Source organism: Cnephaeus nilssonii (genome assembly GCF_951640355.1).
Source record: "Cnephaeus nilssonii genome assembly, chromosome: 19".
Classification (NCBI taxonomy): Eukaryota; Metazoa; Chordata; class Mammalia; order Chiroptera; family Vespertilionidae; genus Cnephaeus; species Cnephaeus nilssonii.
The window spans coordinates 40,148,628-40,170,761 of record NC_137090.1 but is presented as its reverse complement, the minus strand read 5'-3'; the positions used below and the strand labels follow the sequence as shown (position 1 = coordinate 40,170,761).

The window sequence follows — 22,134 nt, the reverse complement described above, 5'->3', positions numbered from 1 at the left end:
TTTTTTTTAATTAAAAAAAATATATTTTATTGATTTCAGAGAGAGGAAAGGAGAAGGATAGAGAGGTAGAAACATCATCGATTGGTTGCCTCCTGCATTCCCCCTACTGGGAATAGAGCCTGAAACCCAGGCATGTGCTGTGATGGGGAATGGAACCATGACCTTCTGGTTCATGGGTCAATGTTCAACCACTGAGCCACATGGGCCGGGACCCTGCAAACCTTTGTTTCCTGTGTTTTCTCTTCAATGACTGGCATTGCCGGTCACACGCTAACCCAAAGTAGAAATCTGGTAGTTGTCCTGTGTTCCACTTCTTCACTGGCTCTGACTTCATTCCACCCCACCTTCATTACCAATTCTTGTTGACTCTACTGCACATTTAACAGGCTCAAATCAACCTGTACCCCTCATCCATGTAGGTCCTCAGCATCTTTCTCACCTGCAATGGCTCCTTACAGGTCTCACCACCTTCAGGACCACTCTTACTCTTCAATCTGTCTTCCACAGTTATAAAATGTATGTGGCTTAAAATCTTTCAGTGGCTCTCCATTACTGAGAAAGTAAAAGCCATTCTTCATAAACTGACCTGAAATCCTTCACAATCAAACTGTTTGCAGCTCCTTAGTTTAAGCCAATACTATTTGAATTAGTTGCCATTCCCCAAAGGACAGGCTCCTTCTGCTTCTCTGCACCAGTGTATTCCACAATATTCTTACTGTGCTTCTTCTCTAACAAACTTCAACTGAACCCTCATCTCAATCTGCATCACCTCCAGGGCAGTGGCCTTTCCAGATCACTCTGAATAACAATGACCTTTGTCTCCTTGGGATTCCCTCTATACTGAGCCTTTATTCTCTATCACGTCCCCAGTATATAAATTCCTTGAGATCAGGGACCACACCTTGTCTTTGTATCCCTAGCATTTAGCACCGTGATTGGAACACAGTGTGGGCTTAATAAACATTTGGTAAGTGATTAAATGCACAACACGATTCTAATTTCTGTGCTATTTTATCCACTTTTATCTAAATTTCCTAATTCAAGGATCGGAAATGTTCTCTCTTCTATCCTTATTTCATGACAATGCTTTCTGTTTTGAAGTTCCTCAGCATTTAAATTTATCACATCTTGTACTGAGCTAGGTGGCATTCGCTTTTCGGGTTTGTTTTGAAATTATTCTTTAACCTTTCATTACATGTAGGATCAGAATCTTCTCAAGGCAAGAACGTCGCTTGCACAGTTATTGAAACTCAAAAGAGTCGATGTGTATGTAAAGCTCAGGGCATGCGCGTGGGACATTTATTTATTTATTTATTTTTGCTTTTCGACTCCTCCTCTTTTTTTGCTTTGGAGCGTGCGCACCAAGAAAGACAAAGGTGGGGCAAGTGACCAAGCAGCCACTCAAACGCATGCGCATCCCTAATACGTCCCAGCCTGTTGGAGCTCACAGTGAAGTGGGTGTGGTCTGGCCAGAGCAGCAGGAATCCAATCCAATTGAGTGAGCGTGGCCCCTCCCTCCCCATGATTGGTTAGTTCTCAGTGTTGTGGGGCGGGGAAAGGAAGATATGGGGGTGTTCGAGTGGTGGGATTGCGAAGAAAGAGCGCCAATCTCCTTCTGCGCAAGCGCAAGTAAGGGACCGAGAGGGGGCGTGAGAGAGCCAAAGGGAGTGTGGTATCTCTGAGGCGCTGGTGAGCGCGAGCTGAGTCGCCAGCCTTGACGCCTGCGCCGTAGCCCTTAGGGCCCCGCGCGCGGCGGGCGGGTGCCCCGCGCGCCTGCGCAGTGGGCGGCGGTGGCAGGGGGAGGTGGAGGCCGTGGAGCGGCAGCGGCAGAAGCGGGTCCCGCGACAGAGGCAGCAGCGGGGGTGGCGGCGGGCGGAAGCTGAGGTGACGAAGGCAGCGGCGGCGGCGGCCGTCTCTCTCACGGTGGCGGAGACCAAGGCGGTGGCGGCGGACCGGGAGCGGCCCGGCCCCGGCCCCCTGCTCGTTGGCTGTGGCAGGGCCGCCGTGGGGCCGGCCCGGCTCCCGCCCCCCGCGGCTCCCCCTCCAGCTCCTCCTCCGGGGAAACGCCGGGGGCCTGGCCCGGCCCGTACTCAGACCGCTGCTGCAGCCGTCGTCGGGGGAGTCGGAGGCGGCAGCGGCGCCATGGGCAGCCTGGCCTCTGGGGGAGATGTGGAACCAGGACTGCCCGTCGAGGTGCGCGGCTCCAACGGGGCCTTCTACAAGGTGAGACGGCGCACCGGCCCGGGACACCTTCCTTCAGCCCCCACCCTCCGGCCTGAGCGAGGGAGCGTGGGGCGGGACCGAGCTTCTGGAGCGGAGTCCTTAGAACCTGAGACCCACGCTCCCACCCGCAGCCCTCCTGGGGAGACCTCTGCAACTTTATCCCCATCCTCTTGTGTTTGGCCATTCTCTCACACCTGCTTTCACCCCATCTGAGAGAGAATGAACCTGAGGACATTTTTGTGCTTGGATTAGCCCTCCCACCCCCCCCCCCCCCCCAGTCCCCATTTACCCAGTATTGATGGACTTTTCCTGTTTCCTAGTAGAAGACATGTCTTAGACTTTAATCACATTTTCCCCACACTCCAAGCACATGGAGAATTCTCTTTATTCTGTAACCCCCTTGGGAAGGCCGTTCTACATTATATCCGTTTACCTTCCTCCAGAGGCCTTTACCTACTGGCGCTGGAAGGCACCCCACTTTCATCATATATTTCTGTTCCCGACCCAAGGATAGATCGTCAAAGTCTGTGACATTTGGTATCTTTGACCTCAGGAACTGTGGATTGTACCAGTCAAGTTGCCTCTTAGCCAGAAGGTGGCATCTTTTCGCAAGACAGTCACCCCACCCCTTTATCCTAAAGCTAGCTGGTCTGTCATTCTAAGCTAAGGATGGATTTGTCTTTATTCTCTCACTTTGATCTCAGATACATTTAAATCATTCACATAGTTTCTTCATCTTGAGGAACATAAGTTTCATATTTAAGATCTGTAAAGGAGAGGGGGGATTCGTGAGGATTCTCTGTTTATCTTCTTAAGGATTTCCACTTCTAGAAGACTTATGGCCAACTCTCCCAATTTGGGAATCTGATGTAGTCTTTTAAAAAAATATATTTATTTTTATATATTTTTTATTAATTTCAGAGAGGGAGGGAGAGGAAGAGGGATAGAAACATCAATGATGAGAGAGAATCATTGATTGACTGCCTCCTGCACACGCACTGGGGATTGAGCCTGCAACCCGGGCATGTGCCCTGACCGGGAATAAACCGTGACCTCCTGGTTCATAGGTCGATGCTCAAACACTGAGCCATGCTGGCCGGACTGATAAAGCTTTTTTTGAAGAAGGGGACTACCTTGCCCTTGCCCAGGATTTGGTTCTTTAGAACTTCTTTCACTACCACCTTCTTTGTCCTGAATCCACTTTCTAGGACATTTTTTTCACTTTTAGATTAAGCCAGAAAGAGACTCCTCTTGTCTCGGGAATTTTTCTTTGTGTGACTTGTTATTTTGAAACTTTTTGGACTTTATGCTTGGAATTATGCTCAGACTTTTCATTCCTGTCTTATTCTTTTATTTTACCCTGAGGAGCAAGAGCAGAGATATCTCCTGATAACATCACTTGTGAAAAGAGCTGCATTTCCTTCACTTCCACTTAAGCCTTTATCCCATAATAGAACTCTCCACCTTCATGCCCTTGGAAATGACTTTCTCCAACTCCTTCCCTGTGAAGTCATATTTTACCATGGAAAGGGTCTCCTATTTGTCCTTGAAATGAAAGGTTTCTATCCCAGTTTCAATTGATAAGTTCAGCGTAGTCATTTTTTTACTCACTCCAAATGCCTATCTGTTTCTCTCTTACTACCCTCACCAGATTTCTTTTTTTTAAGATTTAAAAAAATTGATTTTGAGAGAAAGAGGAAGGGAGAGGGAGAGAGAGAAATATTGATGTGAGAGCGAAACATTGATTGGCTGCCTCCTGCACACCTCTCACAAGGGGATGGAGCCTGCAACCTGGGCATGTGCTCTGACCGGAACCAAATCAGCAACCTTTCGTTGCATGGGTCTATGCTCAACCACTGAGCTACACCAGCCAGGGCATATTTCTTTATATTCAGTGCCTGTGTGTACCCATACTTATCTATCTTATTCTCTCTTTAAGTCTTTGCCTTTTTATCCTGATATTTCTATATTCCTGTATAATCCCCAGGAACCACTTTATTCAATGTCTGAAGGAAGCTCCCAGCTGATCTCTTCTGTCATTTTTTTCTGCATTCTTTCTAACTCATGGGACTTTTTCTTCTAGGCTGCCTCCATAGCATTTCTGTTTTCTTTGGAAAAATCTCTTAATTCCTTTCTGATTCTGAGAGTACATTTGTCTCATTCTTTTCCCCAAAACTTGCATTACTTTTGTTAAACTAACCTTCCTCATAAGATTTTAGCCCCATTTCCCCCAGTATCTTGTCCTTTTACCTAGGTCTTTCCCACCCCCAGATTCTTAGATTCTTAAATTGAGTCTGAGATCAAGATATGATGTTTGCTTTTGTTCTAGGAAGCATGGGAACCAAGCACAGCTGGGAAAGATTGGTATCTAGTTCAAATGAACTGTGAGACAACTGGGAAGGGGGATGTTTCCCTGTCTACATGTGTACCCAGCAGAAAATCTCTTTTCTGAATCTTTCCCTTTTCTCTTGGTGGCTATGGCAATGATAGACTTGGGTGAATTGGGGGACAGGATACCTTGAATCAGGGAGTAGAGATTGTAGTTGAGCCAAAGCCAGGTAATGCAGATTTTTTATTCTGGCCACTTTAGAATTTTCTGCCCCATGCCTTAGTTAAAAACAACAAAAAAATCCCTAAATTCAGTCTAATTTTTCTTGTTTTCAGTGTCATATACTTACCCATTCTGACCTTGCTACTGATTTAATATTCATGACTCAGCACACTTTAGTGTGTGGGTCAAGGAGTGTGTACATTGCTTCTAGAACTGTAAATTGGGAAGGTCCTTTTCTCCTCTCAGAATTTGGTCCTATTTTTGATCTACCATGAAAGAACTGCAAATGTCAGGTTTGGGATCTAAGTTATTTTTGTCAATTCTTTCTTTTCTGTCAGAATTTAATGTATTTTACTCTTTCAGTTATACTCTCCTAAATGAAATATCTGTTCACCTTCCAGGGCACAGTCATCCAACTTTCCTGACCTTGCCTGGAAATCCTAATTCCCATTATTTTCTTAGCTTCAACACATGGTTTTTACCCAGACCCTTACTGCTTTTCTGCTAGAACTCCCTCTCTTTTGAGAGCCCAGGACTAGAAGATAGGTTGAAGGCAAGATCAATTTCATATCCTTTAGATGTTGAGGAAACTAAAGTACCTAAGAACCTAGGGCTCTTTCTTCTGTCTAGTCCTATAAACCAAAGCCAGGATATGCCATAGCCAATGAATTGAGTCATCCTTTGGAGACTCACCTGCTTATCTTCCCAATGAACATGCATTAAGCAGAACTGGGATCTGACTGTCTACCACTAGTATATTTGGAGGAAAAAACTAGGGTGATGTTGGTGGAATTAAGGAGCAGAGACTGGAATGAAATATGAATGGAGATAAGGTAAAAACTTGGAGAATGTTTGAAGGAAAAAGACTCTGGAAATAGAGTAAGTGACATTTGGCTGAATTGCTGAGTAATGTGAGGGAAAACTCCATTCTGAGTTCTACATTTCTGCTTTGGGGATCATGGTAGCTAGAAAAACCAGGGTGTATTGCTACCTCCACCTGAGGGTCAACTCTGATATGTTGGAGAAGAATTGGGTTAGAACTTTAGGCATATACTTTGTGAATAGGTATATCTAGGAGTGGTTATCTCTTTACAAAAGAGGTAGGCAAGTAATTTTCTATCTCTTCCACTCCTTTTAATTTTTTTTAAAATATATTTTTTATTGATTTTTCACAGAGAGGAAGGGAGAGGGATAGAGAGCTAGAAACATCGATGAGAGAGAGACATCGGGATGTGCCCGCAACCAATGTACATGCCCTTGACCGGAATCGAACCTGGGACCTTCCAGTCCGCAGACCGACGCTCTATCCACTGAGCCAAACTGGTTTCGGCTCTTCCACTCCTTTTATCTCAGCCCTAAAATGTTTTGAGAATAGCTAACTCTTTATAAACTATTTCTAAAGCTTGGAGATAGCCGAAACCGGTTTGGCTCAGTGGATAGAGTGTCGGCCTTCGGACTGAAGGGTCCCAGGTTCGATTCCGGTCAAGGGCATGTACCTTGGTTGCGGGCACATCCCCAGTGGGGGGTGTGCAGGAGGCAACTGATCGATGTTTCTCTCACATCAATGTTTCTAGCTCTCTATCCCTCTCCCTTCCTCTCTGTAAAAAATCAATAAAATATATTTTTTTTTTAAAAAAAAAAGCTTGGAGATAAAACATTTTGGATAAAGAATTGGATGAAGTCAGCTGAAGAGGCTGGTTGATGTTTCTAGAAATCCAGACACATCTTTATAAAGGGGGAAAGAAGAGGCAAGGGATACATTATTTTTTTAAAATATATTTTTATTGATTTTTCAGAGAGGAAGGGAGGAGAAACATCAATGATGAGAGAGAATCATTGATCGACTGCCTCTTGCATGCCCCCTACTGGGGATGGAGCCCACAACCCAGGCATGTGCCCTTGACTGGAATTGAACCCGGGACCCTTCAGTCCACAGTTCGACCCTCTATCCATTGAGCCAAACCGGCTAGAGAGGGATACAGTATTTAAAAAAAATTTTTTTTTAGTCGATGATGGAGGAGGAAACTTAAGGAGCTAAGAGAAGAACTGAAAAGGAAGAGGTACTCAGGCAAGTAGTGAGGAATAAAAATGCTTCAGAAGACTTGAATGGGGAATAGTAGGAGTGGGCATTGATGGAGCTGAATGAAGAGTAGAAAAGACATTTCTGGGGAAGGGAATGGCAGAGAAAGTTAAAGAATGGATAAGGAAGGGGCCAGATAGTACCAGGAGTACTAATGCCTTGGGAAGTAGTAAGGTTCCATACTAAGATCCAATCTGAAAGAAGAGAAAGATGGCTTATATCAAGAGTGAAATTTAGCCCCACAGGTGTGGCTCAGCGGTTGAGTGTCGACCCAGGAACCAAGAGATCACTGGTTCGATTCCTGGTTAAGGCATGTGCCCGGGTAGAGGGCTCAATCCCCAGGGGGGTATTTTAGGTTAAGATTTTCCCACCATAAGGAAACAGCAATATAATAAGTGTTTATGATTGACCAATTCTGTGAAGTGGGAGTGATACAATGTGTGTTTTTGGTGTTTTCTCTCCTAATCTTTTATCCCTAGGTGCAAAGTTCAGGAATAGCTTTTGAACCCCCTAATTAAGAAAATAATATTTTTTAATCCTCAGATTTCAATATTTTCATTGATTTCAGAGAGAGAAAGAAGGGAAAACATAGATGTGAGAGAGAAACATTGATCAGCCTGAAACCTGGGTATGTGCCTTGACTGGGAATTGAACCTAGGTCCTTTCAGTGCATGGATAACACTCTGAGTCACACCAAAGCTGGAACCCCTAATTTTTTTTTTTTAAAATCCTTACCTGAAGACATGCATAGAGAGGGGAAGGGGGAGGGGGGAGAGGGGGGGGGAGCATCAATCAGCTGCTTTCTGTATACTCCTAGAGAGAGAGAGAGAGAGAGAGAGAGAGAGAGAGAGAGAGAGAAGCATCAATCAGCTGCTTTCTGTATATTCCCAGACCAAGGATCAAACCCGCAACCCAAGCACGTGCCCCGACCAGGAATAAAACCGGCAACCTTTCAGTGCACAAGAGGACCCTCAACCAACTGAGCCAGTCCAGCAGGGCTGAGCTCTCTAATTTTTTTAATTGCTTTATTGAGGTATAATTAGCATACAGTGAAGTACATATACCTAAAGTATACAATTTGTTAGGTTTTAACATATATATATATATATATAAGTGTGTGTAGATAGATAGATAGATATAAAATAAACCATTTCTAGAATCAAGATAATGAACATTTCCTATCACTCCCACAAGTCTTCCACCAATCACTCATCTACTTTCTGTCATATATTAATTGCATTTCCTGATTTATTTTTTATTTAAAGAAATTTTTAATGTTTTTTATTGAGTTTAGAGAGATAGAAGCATCAATGAGAGAAACATTGATTCGCCTCCTGTATGCTCTGTACTGGGGATCCAACCTGCAGCCTGGACATATGCCTGACTGGGAATCAAACCAGTGAGTCTCAGTGCTTGGAATGATGCTCAACCAACTGAGCAAAACTGGCCAGGGCACATTTCCTGATTTTTTACAGAAGTTAAAGGCAGTTCACTATAGAAAAGATAGTCTTTTAAACAACTGGGTATCTATAAGTAAAAAAATGAACTTTTGTTATTAATTATCTTGCATCATATACAATATTTAACTCAAAATAGACGATAGACCTAAATGTAAAATAAAAACTATAAAACTTCTAGAAGAAGACATAGGCATATACCTTTGTGGCCTTGGATTAGACAAAGATTTCTTAGATATGAAACCAAAATCTCAGGCATAAAAGTAAAATTTGATGAATTGGACTTTATAAAAATTAAGTCCTTAATTTTGAGTATGTGAAAATAGGAAGGTAGATTCATATAAGTATATCTCTAGTGACACATGATCTCGCTCATCTAGGGGAAATGATGAACAACATAGACTGATGAACAAGAACAGAACCAGAAACAAGGAGGCATCGATCAGACTATCGGGCCTCAGAGGGAGGATAGGGGAGGGTGGGGGTAGGGGGGAGAGATCAACCAAAGGACTTGTGTGCATGCATATGAGCCTAACCAATGGTTAAGTTCAACAGGGGGTTGGGGCATCCGTGGGGAGGGGTGTGGGATGGGAATGGGGGGATGAGGACAAATATGTGACACCTTAATCAATAAAGAAATTAAAAAAAAGAAAATAGGAAGGTAGAAAAATTGGGAGCATAGGATCAGACATGTAGCTTTGGCTTCTGCAGTGAGGACATAGTAGGAGGTAGACCAGCTATTTACTCATACCTGTTCTCCCTTATTGTGATCTCAAGATTGGGGTCTTCTACAAATTTTATTATCCTTTTCTAATGCTTAGCAGTATTATAGTCTAGCATTCAGAAATCTCACATCTCTTAAGTTCTAATTTTTTCTTCTGTAAATTGTGTTTATCATTTTTAACTTTTCCAATGTTCTGTTTATTCTCTTAGGACCCCAGGCATCAAGGCACCAAGTTTGCTCAGGTCTCTTGCTGTATTGGGGAGCTAGACCCTTCTCTTTCCTTGGCAGATCCTGATGTCCTCTAGGTGTTCCAGGACAGCCTCACGCTGTCTCATGGGATATTCTTAGCCTTGCTGAATGTTGTTGGTATTTTAATTGAATTCTGGCAAGCTACTCAGCACAACAGAAATCAGACAGATAGGAAGTCCCCTGTGGGAGCCATAGTAGACCACCAGTTTCCAGGCTGGTTTTTGTTGGTTATTTTTGTTAATCCTCACCTGAGGATATTTTTCTATTGATTCTTAGGCCGAGTGGAGGAGAGAGAAAAAGACAGAAACATCAATGTGAGAGAAACACATCAGTTGGTTGCCGCCTGCACACGCCCCAACCAGGGCCCAGGTCGGGGAGGAGCCTGCATCCAAGCCCTTTACCTACCAGAATCGAACCGCTGATGCTCTATCCACTGAGCCAAACCAGCTAGGGCTTCCAGGCTTTTTTTTTTTTTTTTTAAATATATATATTTTATTGATTTTTTACAGAGAGGAAGGGAGCGGGATAGAGAGTCAGAAACATCAATGAGAGAGAAACATCGATCAGCTGCCTCCTGCACACCCCCCACTGGGGACGTGCCCGCAACCAAGGTACATGCCCTTGACTGGAATCGAACCCGGGACCCTTCAGTCTGCAGTCCACTGAGCCACACGGGTCAGGGCTTCCAGGCTGTTTTGATGCAAGTGATTTGCCTCCCTCTGCTTTCTGTCTCATCTTATTTGTGGATTTTGCCACATCTCTTTCCATGCAGATATCACTCCTTTATCTCTACCTCAATATTCATATTCTTTCTCCAGTACAGCTTTTTTTCTGGCCCTATCTTTAGATTGCTTGTGTCCCCATCTAAAACTATATTTTTAAGGGCCTCTGAATGTTTCTGTTCCCTTAATGGCTAAGATGGTGGTAAATTGTTATTTTCTTTTTTTAACTTTGTTTTAAAATTTATTCTAGGGCTTTGTGAAGGATGTCCATGAAGACTCTGTCACCATCTTCTTTGAAAACAAGTAAGACCTCGGGAATAGAGAATCTAGTATATTAGGTCCTAGAAGGAGAGTGGAGAAGAGGGTGGCTGAATCCCATGAGGCAAATAGGTAGGGGAAAGCCAAGGGTTTGGGCAGGCAATTTTATATGGATCGCAGAAGAGGAAAGGGCTAAAATTTAGTGAGGGTAGGGGAGCATTTGACCCAGTATTTAGATGGTAGCAAGAGATGGAAGATACCATTATGAGCAAGGCCTGGGGTTTAGCCTCTCATCACCAGGGAAGGTAGAAATTGCCCAGCGATTTGAGGTGATAACCTAATCCTGAAGAAGTGGGCAACCACATTAGCCTGAATAGCTTTCGTATCACCATTTCATTTGCAGCTGGCAGAGTGAGAGACAAATTCCTTTTGGGGATGTGCGGCTACCACCTCCAGCTGACTATAATAAGGAGATCACAGAAGGGGATGAGGTGGAGGTAAGGTCCATGGAGTCCACCCTTTCTAAATTCCTTTTTCTCACTGCATCTCCCTTACCCTGATATCGGTATCCTAGGCTCCTTCCTGGTTGGTTCACTCTCCTTACTCCCCAAGCTAAGCTACTACATCCAGCCAGGTAGTCGATGGACAGTGAAATGCAGCAGTTCCCTGCCCATCTCTGTTGTGATCAACCAAACTTTCAGGGAGTTTCCTAGTTGCAGAGGATTATTTACCTTTCATTTATTATAGCAGCATGTAAATTCTAATGCTCTCTGATTTCTAATTAGCAGCTCCTTCCTCCAGTTTCTTTTATCTTGGTTTAAGGATACCTCCCAAGTATTTTAATGCTTATTCCATTCTTGATGTTTTTGATTGGTCTTCAGTATCTTTTTTATTTTTATCTTCCCTTCAGGTTTATTCTCGAGCCAATGAGCAAGAGCCTTGTGGCTGGTGGCTGGCCCGGGTGCGGATGATGAAGGGAGATGTGAGTGATTCTGAAGGCCCTTGGAGAACTGCTGAAACAAATATTTTAGTTATAGAAAGGTGGGAGGTAGAAACTCAGGTCATCCAACAGCTTCTCCTTTCTTTCCTTTGGTCAGTTCTATGTCATTGAATATGCTGCCTGTGATGCCACTTACAATGAGATTGTAACCCTGGAACGGCTTCGGCCAGTTAATCCCAATCCCCTTGCAACCAAAGGCAGCTTCTTCAAGGTTACCATGGCTGTTCCTGAGGATCTGAGAGAAGCGTAAGTGTTAGGGATGTAGGGAGTAGTGTTGGGCCCAGCCCTCTTTACAGCCCTCATCTCTGCCCTTATTTCTCCCAGTTTCAGTCTTGTCTATTGTTCCCTTGGCCCTCTAGAGCCCTTCTTGCTCCCAGTTCTTGTTTTTCTTTATCCCTTGAAATGCCCCCCCGCCCCTTTTTTTTAATCCTCACCTGAGGATATTTTTTCCATTGATTTTTTTTTTTTTTTAGAGAGGGTGAAGGGGTGGGGAGGGAGAGAGAGAAACAAGACACATCGATTAGTTGCCTCCTGCTCATGCCCCGAAGGGCTGGGGATGAACATGTAACCTAAGTATATGCCCTTGACCGGGAATCAAATGCCCGACTCTTTGGTGCATTCTAAACATTGAACACACCAACCAGGGCTCCCTTGAACCTTTGCCTGCACTCTACACTCTGCCCTCTGAACACTTTTCTCTTTCTCTGCAGCTGTTCCAATGAAAATGTTCATAAAGAGTTTAAGAAAGCGTTGGGAGCGAACTGCATCTTTCTCAACATCACAAATAGTGAGCTTTTCATCCTGGTGAGTTTATTTGTGTAAATCCTTTCAGCAGTTTTTCCTTCTCCCGTTTTAACCTCTTTGTAGAAATGAAGGAGCTAGAATGTGCTTATATTTATTTGTCAGAGAGGACTTTATTGCTCCTGACCTTCGTGGGTCCAGGTAGCCCTACCTTTATATATATATATATATATATATTTTTTTTTTAATTTATTGATTTTTTACAGAGAGAAAGGGAGAGGGATAGACAGAAACATTGATGAGAGAGAAGCATCGATCAGCTGCCTCCTGCACACCCCCTACTGGGGATGTGCCCGCAACCAAGGTACATGCCCTTGATCGGGAATCGAACCTGGGACCCTTCAGTCCGAAGGCTGACCCTCTATCCACTGAGCCAAACCGGCTAGGGCTTTAAATATATTTTTATTGATTTCAGAGAGGAAGGGAGAGGGAGAGAGAGATAGAAACATCAATGATGACAGAGAATCATTGATTGGCTGCCTCCTGCATGCCCCCCACTGGGGATCGAGCCCGCAACCTGGGCATATGCCCTGACCAGGAATCGAACCAGTGACCTCTTGGTTCCTGGGTCGATGCTCAACCGATGAGCTACACCCGGCTGGGCCAGGTAGCCCTACCTTTCCTTAGTCTTCCTTATGTCAGACCTTGAACTTTTTGATTTATTTTTTAATCCTCACCAGGGGATATTTTTCCATTGACTTTTAGAGAGAGCAGGAGAAAGAGGGAAAGACAAAGAGAAATACCAATGTGAGAGAAACACATCGATTGGTTGCCTCCTGCACGTCCCCGACCAGGGCCTGAACCAGGGAGGAGCCTGCAACCGAGGTACGTGCCCTTGACTGCAATCGAACCTGAGACCCTTGGGTCCGCAGGCCGATGCTTTATCCACTGAGCCAAACTGGCTAGGGCGAATTTTTTTTTTAACCTGGTCTTTATATTGCAGTCTAGGCTGGGACCCTCTCTTGTATCTTTAGACTCTAAAAAATAGACTACAGTTCACACCTGTGTCTGCTGCCTAAAATCTCTTCCCTTAGGCACCCAGAGAGTAGGCCCTTGTGAGGCTGACAATGATTTTCCTCTTCCCTAGCTTTGTTTTTTAACTCCCACCCTTGTCCAGAGACCAGACATCCTGATTCCCAGTTGCTGGCTCTCCCCGAGTGTATCTTCAAAGTCATTTTTTAAAAGATATATATTTTTAATGATTTCAGAGAGGAAGGGAGAGGGAGAGAGATAGAAACATCAATGATGAGAGAGTCATTGATTGGCTGCCTCCTGCATGCCCCCTACTGGGGATCGAGCCTGCAGCCCAGGCATGTGCCCTTGACCAGATTGAACCTGGGACCCTTCAGTCCACAGACCGATGCTCTATCCACTGAGCCAAACCAGCTAGGGCTTCAGAGTCAATTTTAATGACTTCCATTGGTTTATTCCCAGTCAACCACAGAAGCCCCTGTGAAGCGTGCATCCCTGCTGGGTGATATGCATTTTCGAAGCCTGCGCACCAAACTGCTACTCATGTCTCGAAATGAAGAAGCTACGAAACACCTAGAGGTAGATTTTGGCTTTACTCTTTACTGCTGTTATATTGGTACTAGAGAGGCCCAGTGCACAAAATTCGTGCACAGGTTGGGTCCCTAGTCCTGGCCAGTGATCAAGGCCGATCGGGGCCTGCTTTCTCTCAGCTGCTGGCTGCCAGCTGCTGGCTGGGGCCTTCCTTTATTCTGCGCCGCCCCCTGGTGGTTAGCGCACATCATAGCAAGTGGTCAAACTCCCGGTTGGTTGAACTCCCAAGGGGATAATTTGCATGTTAGTGTTAGCCTTTTATTTTATAGGACTAGAGGCCTGGTACACGAAATTCGTGCACGGGGGTTTGTGTCCCTCAGCCCATCCTGCACCCTCTCCAATCTGGGACCCCTCAGGGATGTCTGACTGCCCGTCATACCAGGCAGTCGGACATCCCTCTCACAATCCAGGACTGCTGGCTCCCAACTGCTCGCCTGCCTGCCTTCCTGATTGCCCCTAACCACTCCCCTGCCAGCCTGATTGATGCCTAACTGCTCCCCTGCCATCCTGATTGCCCCTAACTGCCGTCCCCTGCAGGCCTGGTCACCCCTAACTGCCCTCCCCTGTAGGCCTGGTCACCCCTAACTGCCCTCCCCTACAGGCCTGGCACCCCCCAACTGCTCTCCCCTGAAGGCCTGGGTCCCCGCCAACTGCCCTTCCTTGCAGGCCCGGTCGCCCCCAACTTCCATCCTCTGCCGGCCTGGTCACCGCTAACTGCCCTCCCCTGCAGGCTTGATCACCCCCAACTGCCCTCCCTTGCAGGCCTGGTCCCTCCCAACTGCCCTCCCCTGCTGGCCATCTTGTGGCGGCCATCTTATGTCCACAAGGGGCAGCCATCTTTGACCATATGGGGGCAGCCATCTTGTGTTGGAGTGATGGTCAATTTGCATATTACTCTTTTATTAGATAGGCTAAAGGCCTGGTGCATGGGTGGGGGCCAGCTGGTTTGCCCTGAAGGGTGTCCCAGATCAGGGTGGGGGTTTCCTTGGGGTGTAGGGCGGCCTGAGCGAGGGGCCTGTGGTGGTTTTCAGGCCGGCCATGGCCCCCAGTGACCCAAGCAGAGGCCCTGGTATCTGGGATTTATTTATCACCTATAATTGAAACTTTGTAGCCTTGAGCGGAGCCAAGCCTCCTGCTTGCTCCATGGCAGCAGCCATTTTTGTTGGATTTATTTATCTTCTATAATTGAAACTTTGTAGCCTTGAGTGGAGGCCAAGGCAGGCTAGGACTTTGGAAGCTTGGCTTCCTCCATTGTCAGGGGCAACTCAAGCCTCCTGCTCTCTCCAGCTCTGTGGCTGCCACCATTTTTGTTGGGATTTATTTATCTTCTATAATTGAAACTTTGTAGCCTCGAGTGGAGGTCTGGGCCAGCCAGGGTGTGCAGAAAGCTTGGATTCCTCCATTGCCAGGGAAACCCAAGCCTCCTGCTTGCTCCATGGCCGCAGCCATCTTGGTTCGATTAATTGGCATACCCACTCCTGATTGGCTGGTGGGCGTGGCTTGTGGGTGTAGCGATGTGATGGTTAATTTGCATATTACTCTTTTATTAGATAGGATAGGATAGAATTATTGTCCTCCCTTCTTGCCCCATCCTTTACCCATACTCTTATGTTTACAGAACACAAAGACGAAGGCCTTTGTGGGCCATTATACCTGATCTGCTATTTTATCCCAGACGCCTCAAGATGGCAGAGCTCCATCATGTTATAGTACAGTTGTTTACAAACTCTTTTTGAGCCATGGGACTCTGATTAAGTGAAATATACTTGAAAGCACAGTGCATAAAACATCAATCAGAGCAGTGGGGGGGCGTTTTCTTCTACCGGCATCCCTCAAATTAACTCAGAACCAAAGCACTTTGAAGGATATATTTGAGAACCATTTGTACACTGGAAAGACAACTGAACTTGGGATCGTAAGTCTTGCTTTGTCAAATAATTGACCTTTGGCAAATCATCTTATTTTACTGAACTTTTTTTTTTTTTTAAATATATTTTATTGATTTTTTACAGAGAGGAAGAGAGAGGGATAGAGAGCTAGAAACATCGATGAGAGAGAAACATCGATCAGCTGCCTCTTGCACACCCCCTACTGGGGATGTGCCCGCAACCAAGGTACATGCCCTTGACCGGAATCGAACCCGGGACCCTTGAGTCCGCAGGCCGACGCTCTATCCACTGAGCCAAACCGGTTTCGGCTATTTTACTGAACTTTTATCTTCATTTGTGACGGTGAGGTTAGACTAAAATACAGGGGTGGGCAAAATAGGTTTACAGTTGTGACTATGCAAAAGTTTATTCGTATTATTTGTATTGCAACTGTAAACCTACTTTTGCCCACCATTGTATTTCTATGAGATTTGAGATCTAACCATCTTATGATGGTTATATTTCCTTTTCTTAGGTATTATTCCATTCTAAATGAGTAGAGTATGTGTTTATGTTTGAACATGCATTTCCATTTATCAAGTAAACTGGTCTTTTTGGGAAGCTTTTCTCTGAGCCTGTGCAAATTCTGGATCATGGTAATCTTTCACTTCTCTAGGGATGCTATTCAGGGCACTGCAGTTAAAAATTCGGCTGGTCGGTGTGGCTCAGCAGTGGAGCATTGATCCAGGAACCAAGAGGTTGCTGGTATGATTCCCTGTCAGGGCACATGCCTGAGTTGCAGGCTTGATCCCCAGTAGGGGGCATGCAGGAGGCAGCCGATTAATGATTGTTTCTCATCATTGATGTTTCTGTCTCTCTCTCCCTCTCCCTTCCTCTCTCTCTCTCTAAAAATCAATTAAAATATATTTAAAAATAAGTAAATAAAAATAAAAATTCACCATTGCCTCCTGATAATAAAAACTACATCTGCTTCATTTCTCAGTGAACACGTTTCCTGGTGACAAAGGTAGAATATTTAACTCCTCTAGGACTTGGCTGTATTGATCTGCATGGTAAAGTGTACCAGATAGCTAAGTTAATCATAGGTGCAAGGTCTTAAGAATCGGGACATGCTTTTGGTTTTGAGAAATCTTGTGTTTTTTTATTTTTTTAAATACATTTTATTGATTTTTTACAGAGAGGAAGGGAGAGGGATAGAGAGTTAGAAACATCAATGAGAGAGAAACATCGATCAGCTGCCTCCTGCACACCCCCTACTGGGGATATGCCCGCAACCAAGGTACATGCCCTTGACCGGAATCGAACCTGGGACCCTTCAGTCCGCAGGCCGATGCTCTATCTGCTGAGCCAAACCGGCCAGGGCTTGTGTTTTGTTTTTTGTTTTTTAATTATTCTTAAAATATTGAATATATAAGGGATAATAAAATAATACAACACCCTTAGTATACTTCTCTAGAAGATACTTATAAATCCAGTTAGGTCCTTTCCTCTTCCTTCCTAAGTTATTTGGAACACCCAACTTAGTTATTTTATCCAGACTTCTCTTCTTGCCTAGTGTAAATCCTTGCTATAATTCAATCTCATCTATTTTGGAAGTAGGAAGTCATGGATTGTGATTTGGGAATGTCCCCTTTAGATATCTTTCCTATTTGGTGCTTTTTACCTAAGACTCTCTCTTCTAGAATCTTTCCTGTCTTCCTGTCTTTGTACAAAGGACTGGTTAAGAAGTGAAGTAGTATGGTGTTCCATAGGTTCCTTTTATGCTTTTCTTAACCTGTTGCTTTCTGCTCGACTTTCCAGGTTTTATTTTGGGAATTGATATTAGTTTGGTTAAGTAATAGTCATAGTTCCTTATACTTGCATTTACTTTGTGAAAAGTTCTTTCTCACCAGTCTTATTTTTAATCTTCTTGATTGTCTGGGAATGGGGTGGGTCAGGTGTAATCATTTAGCAGATGACACAATGGAGGCACATTGTGTGTGTTTTGTTTAGGACAGTGATGGGCAACCTTTTCAGCTTGGTGTGTCAAACTTAGCCAAAAAACTTAGCATAACTCGGGTAGTGTGTCACTTTGAGGAAAAAACTAACTCCAAGACTCTAGTCGCAAATGTTTCATCCTCAGGAGCAGCAAATGTTTCATCCTCGGCATGCGGCCGCGTGTCAGTGCTGACACATGTGTCATAGGTTCGCCATCACTGGTTTAGGATCACACAACCAGATAGTGGTAGAGCTAAATCCAGAACTTTGGTGGCTCCAAGCCCGAACTCTGCCCTCATTTTCTCCCCTTTCCCCTAAGCCATTGGTATTTGGAAGGTAGGAGTGGAATTTAAAGTTCCTGATTTTTCCACACAGGTTCTGATGGCAGCAGACTCTGGGGTGGTTCTGGTTTGCTTGCACATGCTTTTTCTCATTAAAGTTATGCAAAGCGTCAGGTGCCTGGGACAGGTGTTCTGAGATTCCACCACTATGATTCCTACAGTGCCTTTTCCTTTCAGACCAGTAAGCAGTTGGCAGCAGCATTCCAAGAGGAGTTCACAGTGCGAGAGGACCTGATGGGACTGGCAATTGGGACTCATGGTGCCAACATCCAGCAGGCCCGAAAAGTACCTGGAGTGACTGCCATTGAGTTGGGTGAAGAGACCTGTACTTTCCGCATCTACGGGGAGGTCAGCAAAAGATAACTTTTCTAGATCTCTTAGGGGATTCAGAGAAGAGAGGGTGAAGTAGAAAGGAAACCTGAGTCATGTTGATCTCCCTCCTTGACTTTGGTGGCAGTGATTTTCTCAAAGACAAAGAGTGACAGAAAGATTATTGTTTGAGATCCAAGTTCTCTGTTTTAGTAATGACTCCCCACTCCTCTTAGACTCCTGAGGCATGCCGACAGGCCCGAAGCTACCTTGAGTTTTCTGAGGACTCTGTGCAAGTGCCTAGGAACCTGGTTGGTGAGTTGGGGGTGTGTATATATAAAAGAGAATACAGTGGGGGGCGGGGGGCCAGAAGTGAAATTCTCTAAAGTGATTATGGGCTTGGCACCTCCCTATGGACTTCAGTTTCACAAGGACAGAATGATCTATAGCAGGAGTGACAAAAATGGAAGAACAGATTTCTAGGGATTGTAATATTTTTGTCCGGTGAAAACTCGATAGGAAACTAGACGCAGTAGAGTATTAAAATCTGCATATAGAAGCTGAATGACTATTTATCTTAACTGTTTTGACTCTGCTTTCTCTCCTTTAAAAAAAAAAAAGAGGTCTAAAATCTCTTTTACCCATTCAGGCAAAGTGATTGGAAAGAATGGAAAAGTAATCCAGGAGATCGTGGATAAATCTGGTGTGGTGAGGGTTCGAGTAGAAGGTGATAATGACAAGAAGAACCCCAGGGAGGAGGTATGGGCAACTGCCTAGAGATTGGTGTCCAGAAGTAGATGGGATTGCTCACAAAGCCATTCTCTGAGGGCTAGGGTTTCTAAGGGAGTTAATATTTCCATTTGGCTCTCCTTCTAACCCATCTGCCTTTCCCTCTATTTTCCAGGGTATGGTTCCCTTCATATTTGTTGGCACTCGAGAGAATATCAGCAATGCTCAGGCTCTGTTGGAATATCACCTCTCCTACCTGCAGGTACCCAAGCTAGAAACCTGGGAGAGGAAAGCTCTGAGTCTAGCAAGGGGGCGAAGACTGCTGGTGGGTCAAGTTAGGAGTTGTGCCCGGTTTGTCTCTCTTGAGTAGAATAGAAACCACTGGGTGGGAATTTGGGGCTGTGGGGTTGGATCCCAGAATATTTTTTGTTTAACCAATGCCTGCCTTCTTACATTCCTGAAAGTAAAGATATGTAGGGATGGTTGGGGCAGAGAAGCATGAAAGGAGACTGTTATTGATCTTATACTTTTTCCTCCTTCCATATCTTCCTGCATTTTTTACCCAACCAGGAGGTGGAGCAACTTCGCTTAGAGAGGCTACAAATTGATGAACAGCTTCGGCAGATTGGGCTGGGCTTTCGCCCTCCTGGAAGTGGGAGGGGCACCGGAGGCAGTGACAAAGCTGGATATACCACGGATGAGAGCTCCTCCTCCCTGCATACCACACGAACCTATGGGGGCAGCTATGGGGGCCGGGGCCGGGGCCGGAGGACAGGTGGTCCTGCCTATGGTAAGAAAGATATGGGAGAGGGAGGCGAACAGTGGTGGGGCTTGTGAGGAGAGGCAAAGGTCTGGGTGGAAAGGGTGATGGAGATGACGGTTGGCTGGGGGACTGGTGAGTGAGAAGGAGAAGTCTTCCAGTTTGGGGACGGTGATGGATCCTGGGATTGTGGGGAGTGACTTGATTCAACTCCCTGTGTTCTTTAGGCCCCAGCTCAGACCCATCTACAGCTTCTGAGACCGAGTCTGAGAAGAGGGAAGAGCCTATCCGAGCTGGGACAGGAGATCGAGATCCCCCAACCCGGGGGGAAGAAAGCCGGAGGCGGCCAATTGGGGGCCGGGGTAGGGGACCTCCACCTGCTCCCCGGCCTACTTCGAGATACAACTCTTCATCTATTAGCTCAGGTACTAGTACCAGACAGCTGGGTTCATTAATGTAGGACAAAGGGAAAGTTGGTGGGCACCTGACTTTCTAATTCTTCCTTTTCTAACCAGTGCTGAAGGATCCAGACAGTAATCCCTACAGCCTACTGGACACATCTGAACCAGAGCCTCCAATTGATTCAGAGCCTGGGGAACCGCCCCCAGCAAGTGCCAGGCGCCGCCGCTCCCGCCGCCGGCGCACTGATGAAGACAGGACTATAATGGATGGAGGCCTGGAATCTGATGGGCTTAGCACGACAGAAAATGGCCTGGGTAAGGGGTGTTTAAAAATTAGACCTGGGCAAGAACTGAGGGATGGGAGTTTGGATGCATGATTTGAATTTTCCTCTGCCCCACAGAAGATGAATCCAGACCTCAGCGTCGAAATAGGAGCCGCCGCCGCCGTAACCGTGGTAACCGTACTGATGGTTCTGTCAGTGGAGATCGCCAACCAGGTCAGCTAACACTGGGTAGCAGCATCCTTCCTTAGAGCTGAGAGAATGGGATGCCTCCTACCCTATGATAACCAGGGATTGGGGTTCATTGGGTATCTAGGGGCTGGATACCTGGGTTCCTTCTGAAACGCTTGGTCCTCTGCCTTCCGCAGTGACTGTGGCTGACTATATCTCCCGAGCAGAGTCTCAGAGCCGCCAGCGGCCAACCCTGGAGCGCACTAAACCCTCAGAGGACTCTCTTTCAGGACAGAAGAAGGTAGGCAAGCAAGATGTAAGTTACTCCTCTCCCCTTTTTTGTTCTTTAGGGGCAAGGGACACAAGAAATTTCACAAAGAAATCTTTTTTTTTTTTTTAATATATTTTATTGATTTTTTCAGAGAGGAAGGGAGAGGGAGAGAGAGTTAGAAATGTCGATGAGAGAGAAACATCAGCTGCCTCCTGCACACCCCCTACTCGGGATGTGCCCGCAACCAAGGTACATACATGCCCTTGACCGGAATCGAACCTGGGACCCTTGAGTCCGCAGGCTGACGCTCTATCCACCGAGCAAAACCGGTTAGGGCACAAAGAAATCTCTTGCTAAATGGCAGAGAAGACTATGTCTGATGGAGTTTACACTATATTTAGAATAGTGGAAAATTTGAAAAGTTTCCAGGAAAGTTTGTTTCATATTTTATGGGTCCCAATGAGAGGGACTTAATTTAAGGACCAATCCCTGGGTCACCAGATGCCAGGAGTGCTAGGATGGTAGAGAATGTCATTACCTGAATTTCTACTGACCACTTCTTCCTCTCCATTTTCTTTCCCACTTTTCCCTCAGGGTGACTCTGTCAGCAAGCTTCCTAAGGGCCCCTCAGAGAATGGGGAGCTCTCTGTTCCCCTGGAGTTGGGTAGTTTGGTGAATGGGGTTTCATAAAACCTCCAGCCTGCATCCCTCCCTTCTCCATCTCGCTTGCTGCCCAACACCATGGCCCTCACAGGCCCGACTGACCTGCGCTGGAGCTGCTCTTATCTAGGGGGGAGGGGGGTGGCACAAAAGCTTGGGTCCCCCTCCCCAACCTCCAGGAGCTAGTGGAGGGTGTGTAACAGGGTCATACCCACCTCCCTCTTGTCCACCCTACCCCAGGGTGAGGGGAGCCTCTCCTTCCCCATCAGACTGGATGTGCCTTTATCCTCTAATGCCCCAATCTCTCTCTGAACACCCCCATTCTCCGCCTGTTGGTGCGGGGTGCTTCTTGACCCACCCAGATTTGACAGTTCAGGGGGGTTCCCCTGCTATCCCTCCTACCATCCTGTACCCCCGATTTCTGGGGCCTCATCACTGTGGAAGACGGGGATAGTAAGGGTATAAGTGGGTGGGAGGCATGGGGAAGGTTTTGGAGTAGAACCAGGGGTGTGTATGAAAGGGGTGACAAGGTCCCCCAGGGGAAGGGGGACCAACCTTATCTGGTGGATGAGAAGGCGTATTTATTTTTCACTGTACAGTATTTAAAAAGAGAATTAAAAAATCCAAACGGCTCTCTGGTTCTTGTGTCTTCCTTGTGCCAGTTTGGTCCAGCTGTTTTCCTAAGACTGATCTGTCCTGGTCCCTGGCCCTTGCCTT

At 45.8% G+C, this 22,134-nt stretch overlaps 1 protein-coding gene across 2 annotated transcripts; it reads left to right on the top strand.

Annotated features, from left to right (window-relative positions):
* The first annotated feature begins 1,791 nt into the window (after positions 1 to 1,791).
* On the top strand, positions 1,792 to 22,048 carry FXR2 (FMR1 autosomal homolog 2). 2 transcript variants are annotated; one of them, XM_079798000.1, is made up of 17 exons: positions 1,792 to 2,223; positions 10,257 to 10,309; positions 10,668 to 10,761; positions 11,175 to 11,246; positions 11,362 to 11,510; positions 11,975 to 12,068; positions 13,500 to 13,616; positions 18,013 to 18,183; positions 18,381 to 18,459; positions 18,794 to 18,903; positions 19,049 to 19,135; positions 19,444 to 19,663; positions 19,861 to 20,058; positions 20,149 to 20,349; positions 20,436 to 20,531; positions 20,684 to 20,787; positions 21,352 to 22,048. In XM_079798000.1, exons 1-17 carry the CDS (start codon positions 2,143 to 2,145, stop codon positions 21,445 to 21,447), a joined length of 2,022 nt encoding a protein of 673 aa, XP_079654126.1. In that variant the 5' UTR covers positions 1,792 to 2,142; the 3' UTR covers positions 21,448 to 22,048. The 2 variants fall into 2 exon arrangements, with proteins under 2 accessions (XP_079654126.1, XP_079654125.1); XM_079797999.1 differs by having other exon boundaries at positions 20,684 to 20,802.
* The last annotated feature ends 86 nt before the right edge of the window (positions 22,049 to 22,134 follow it).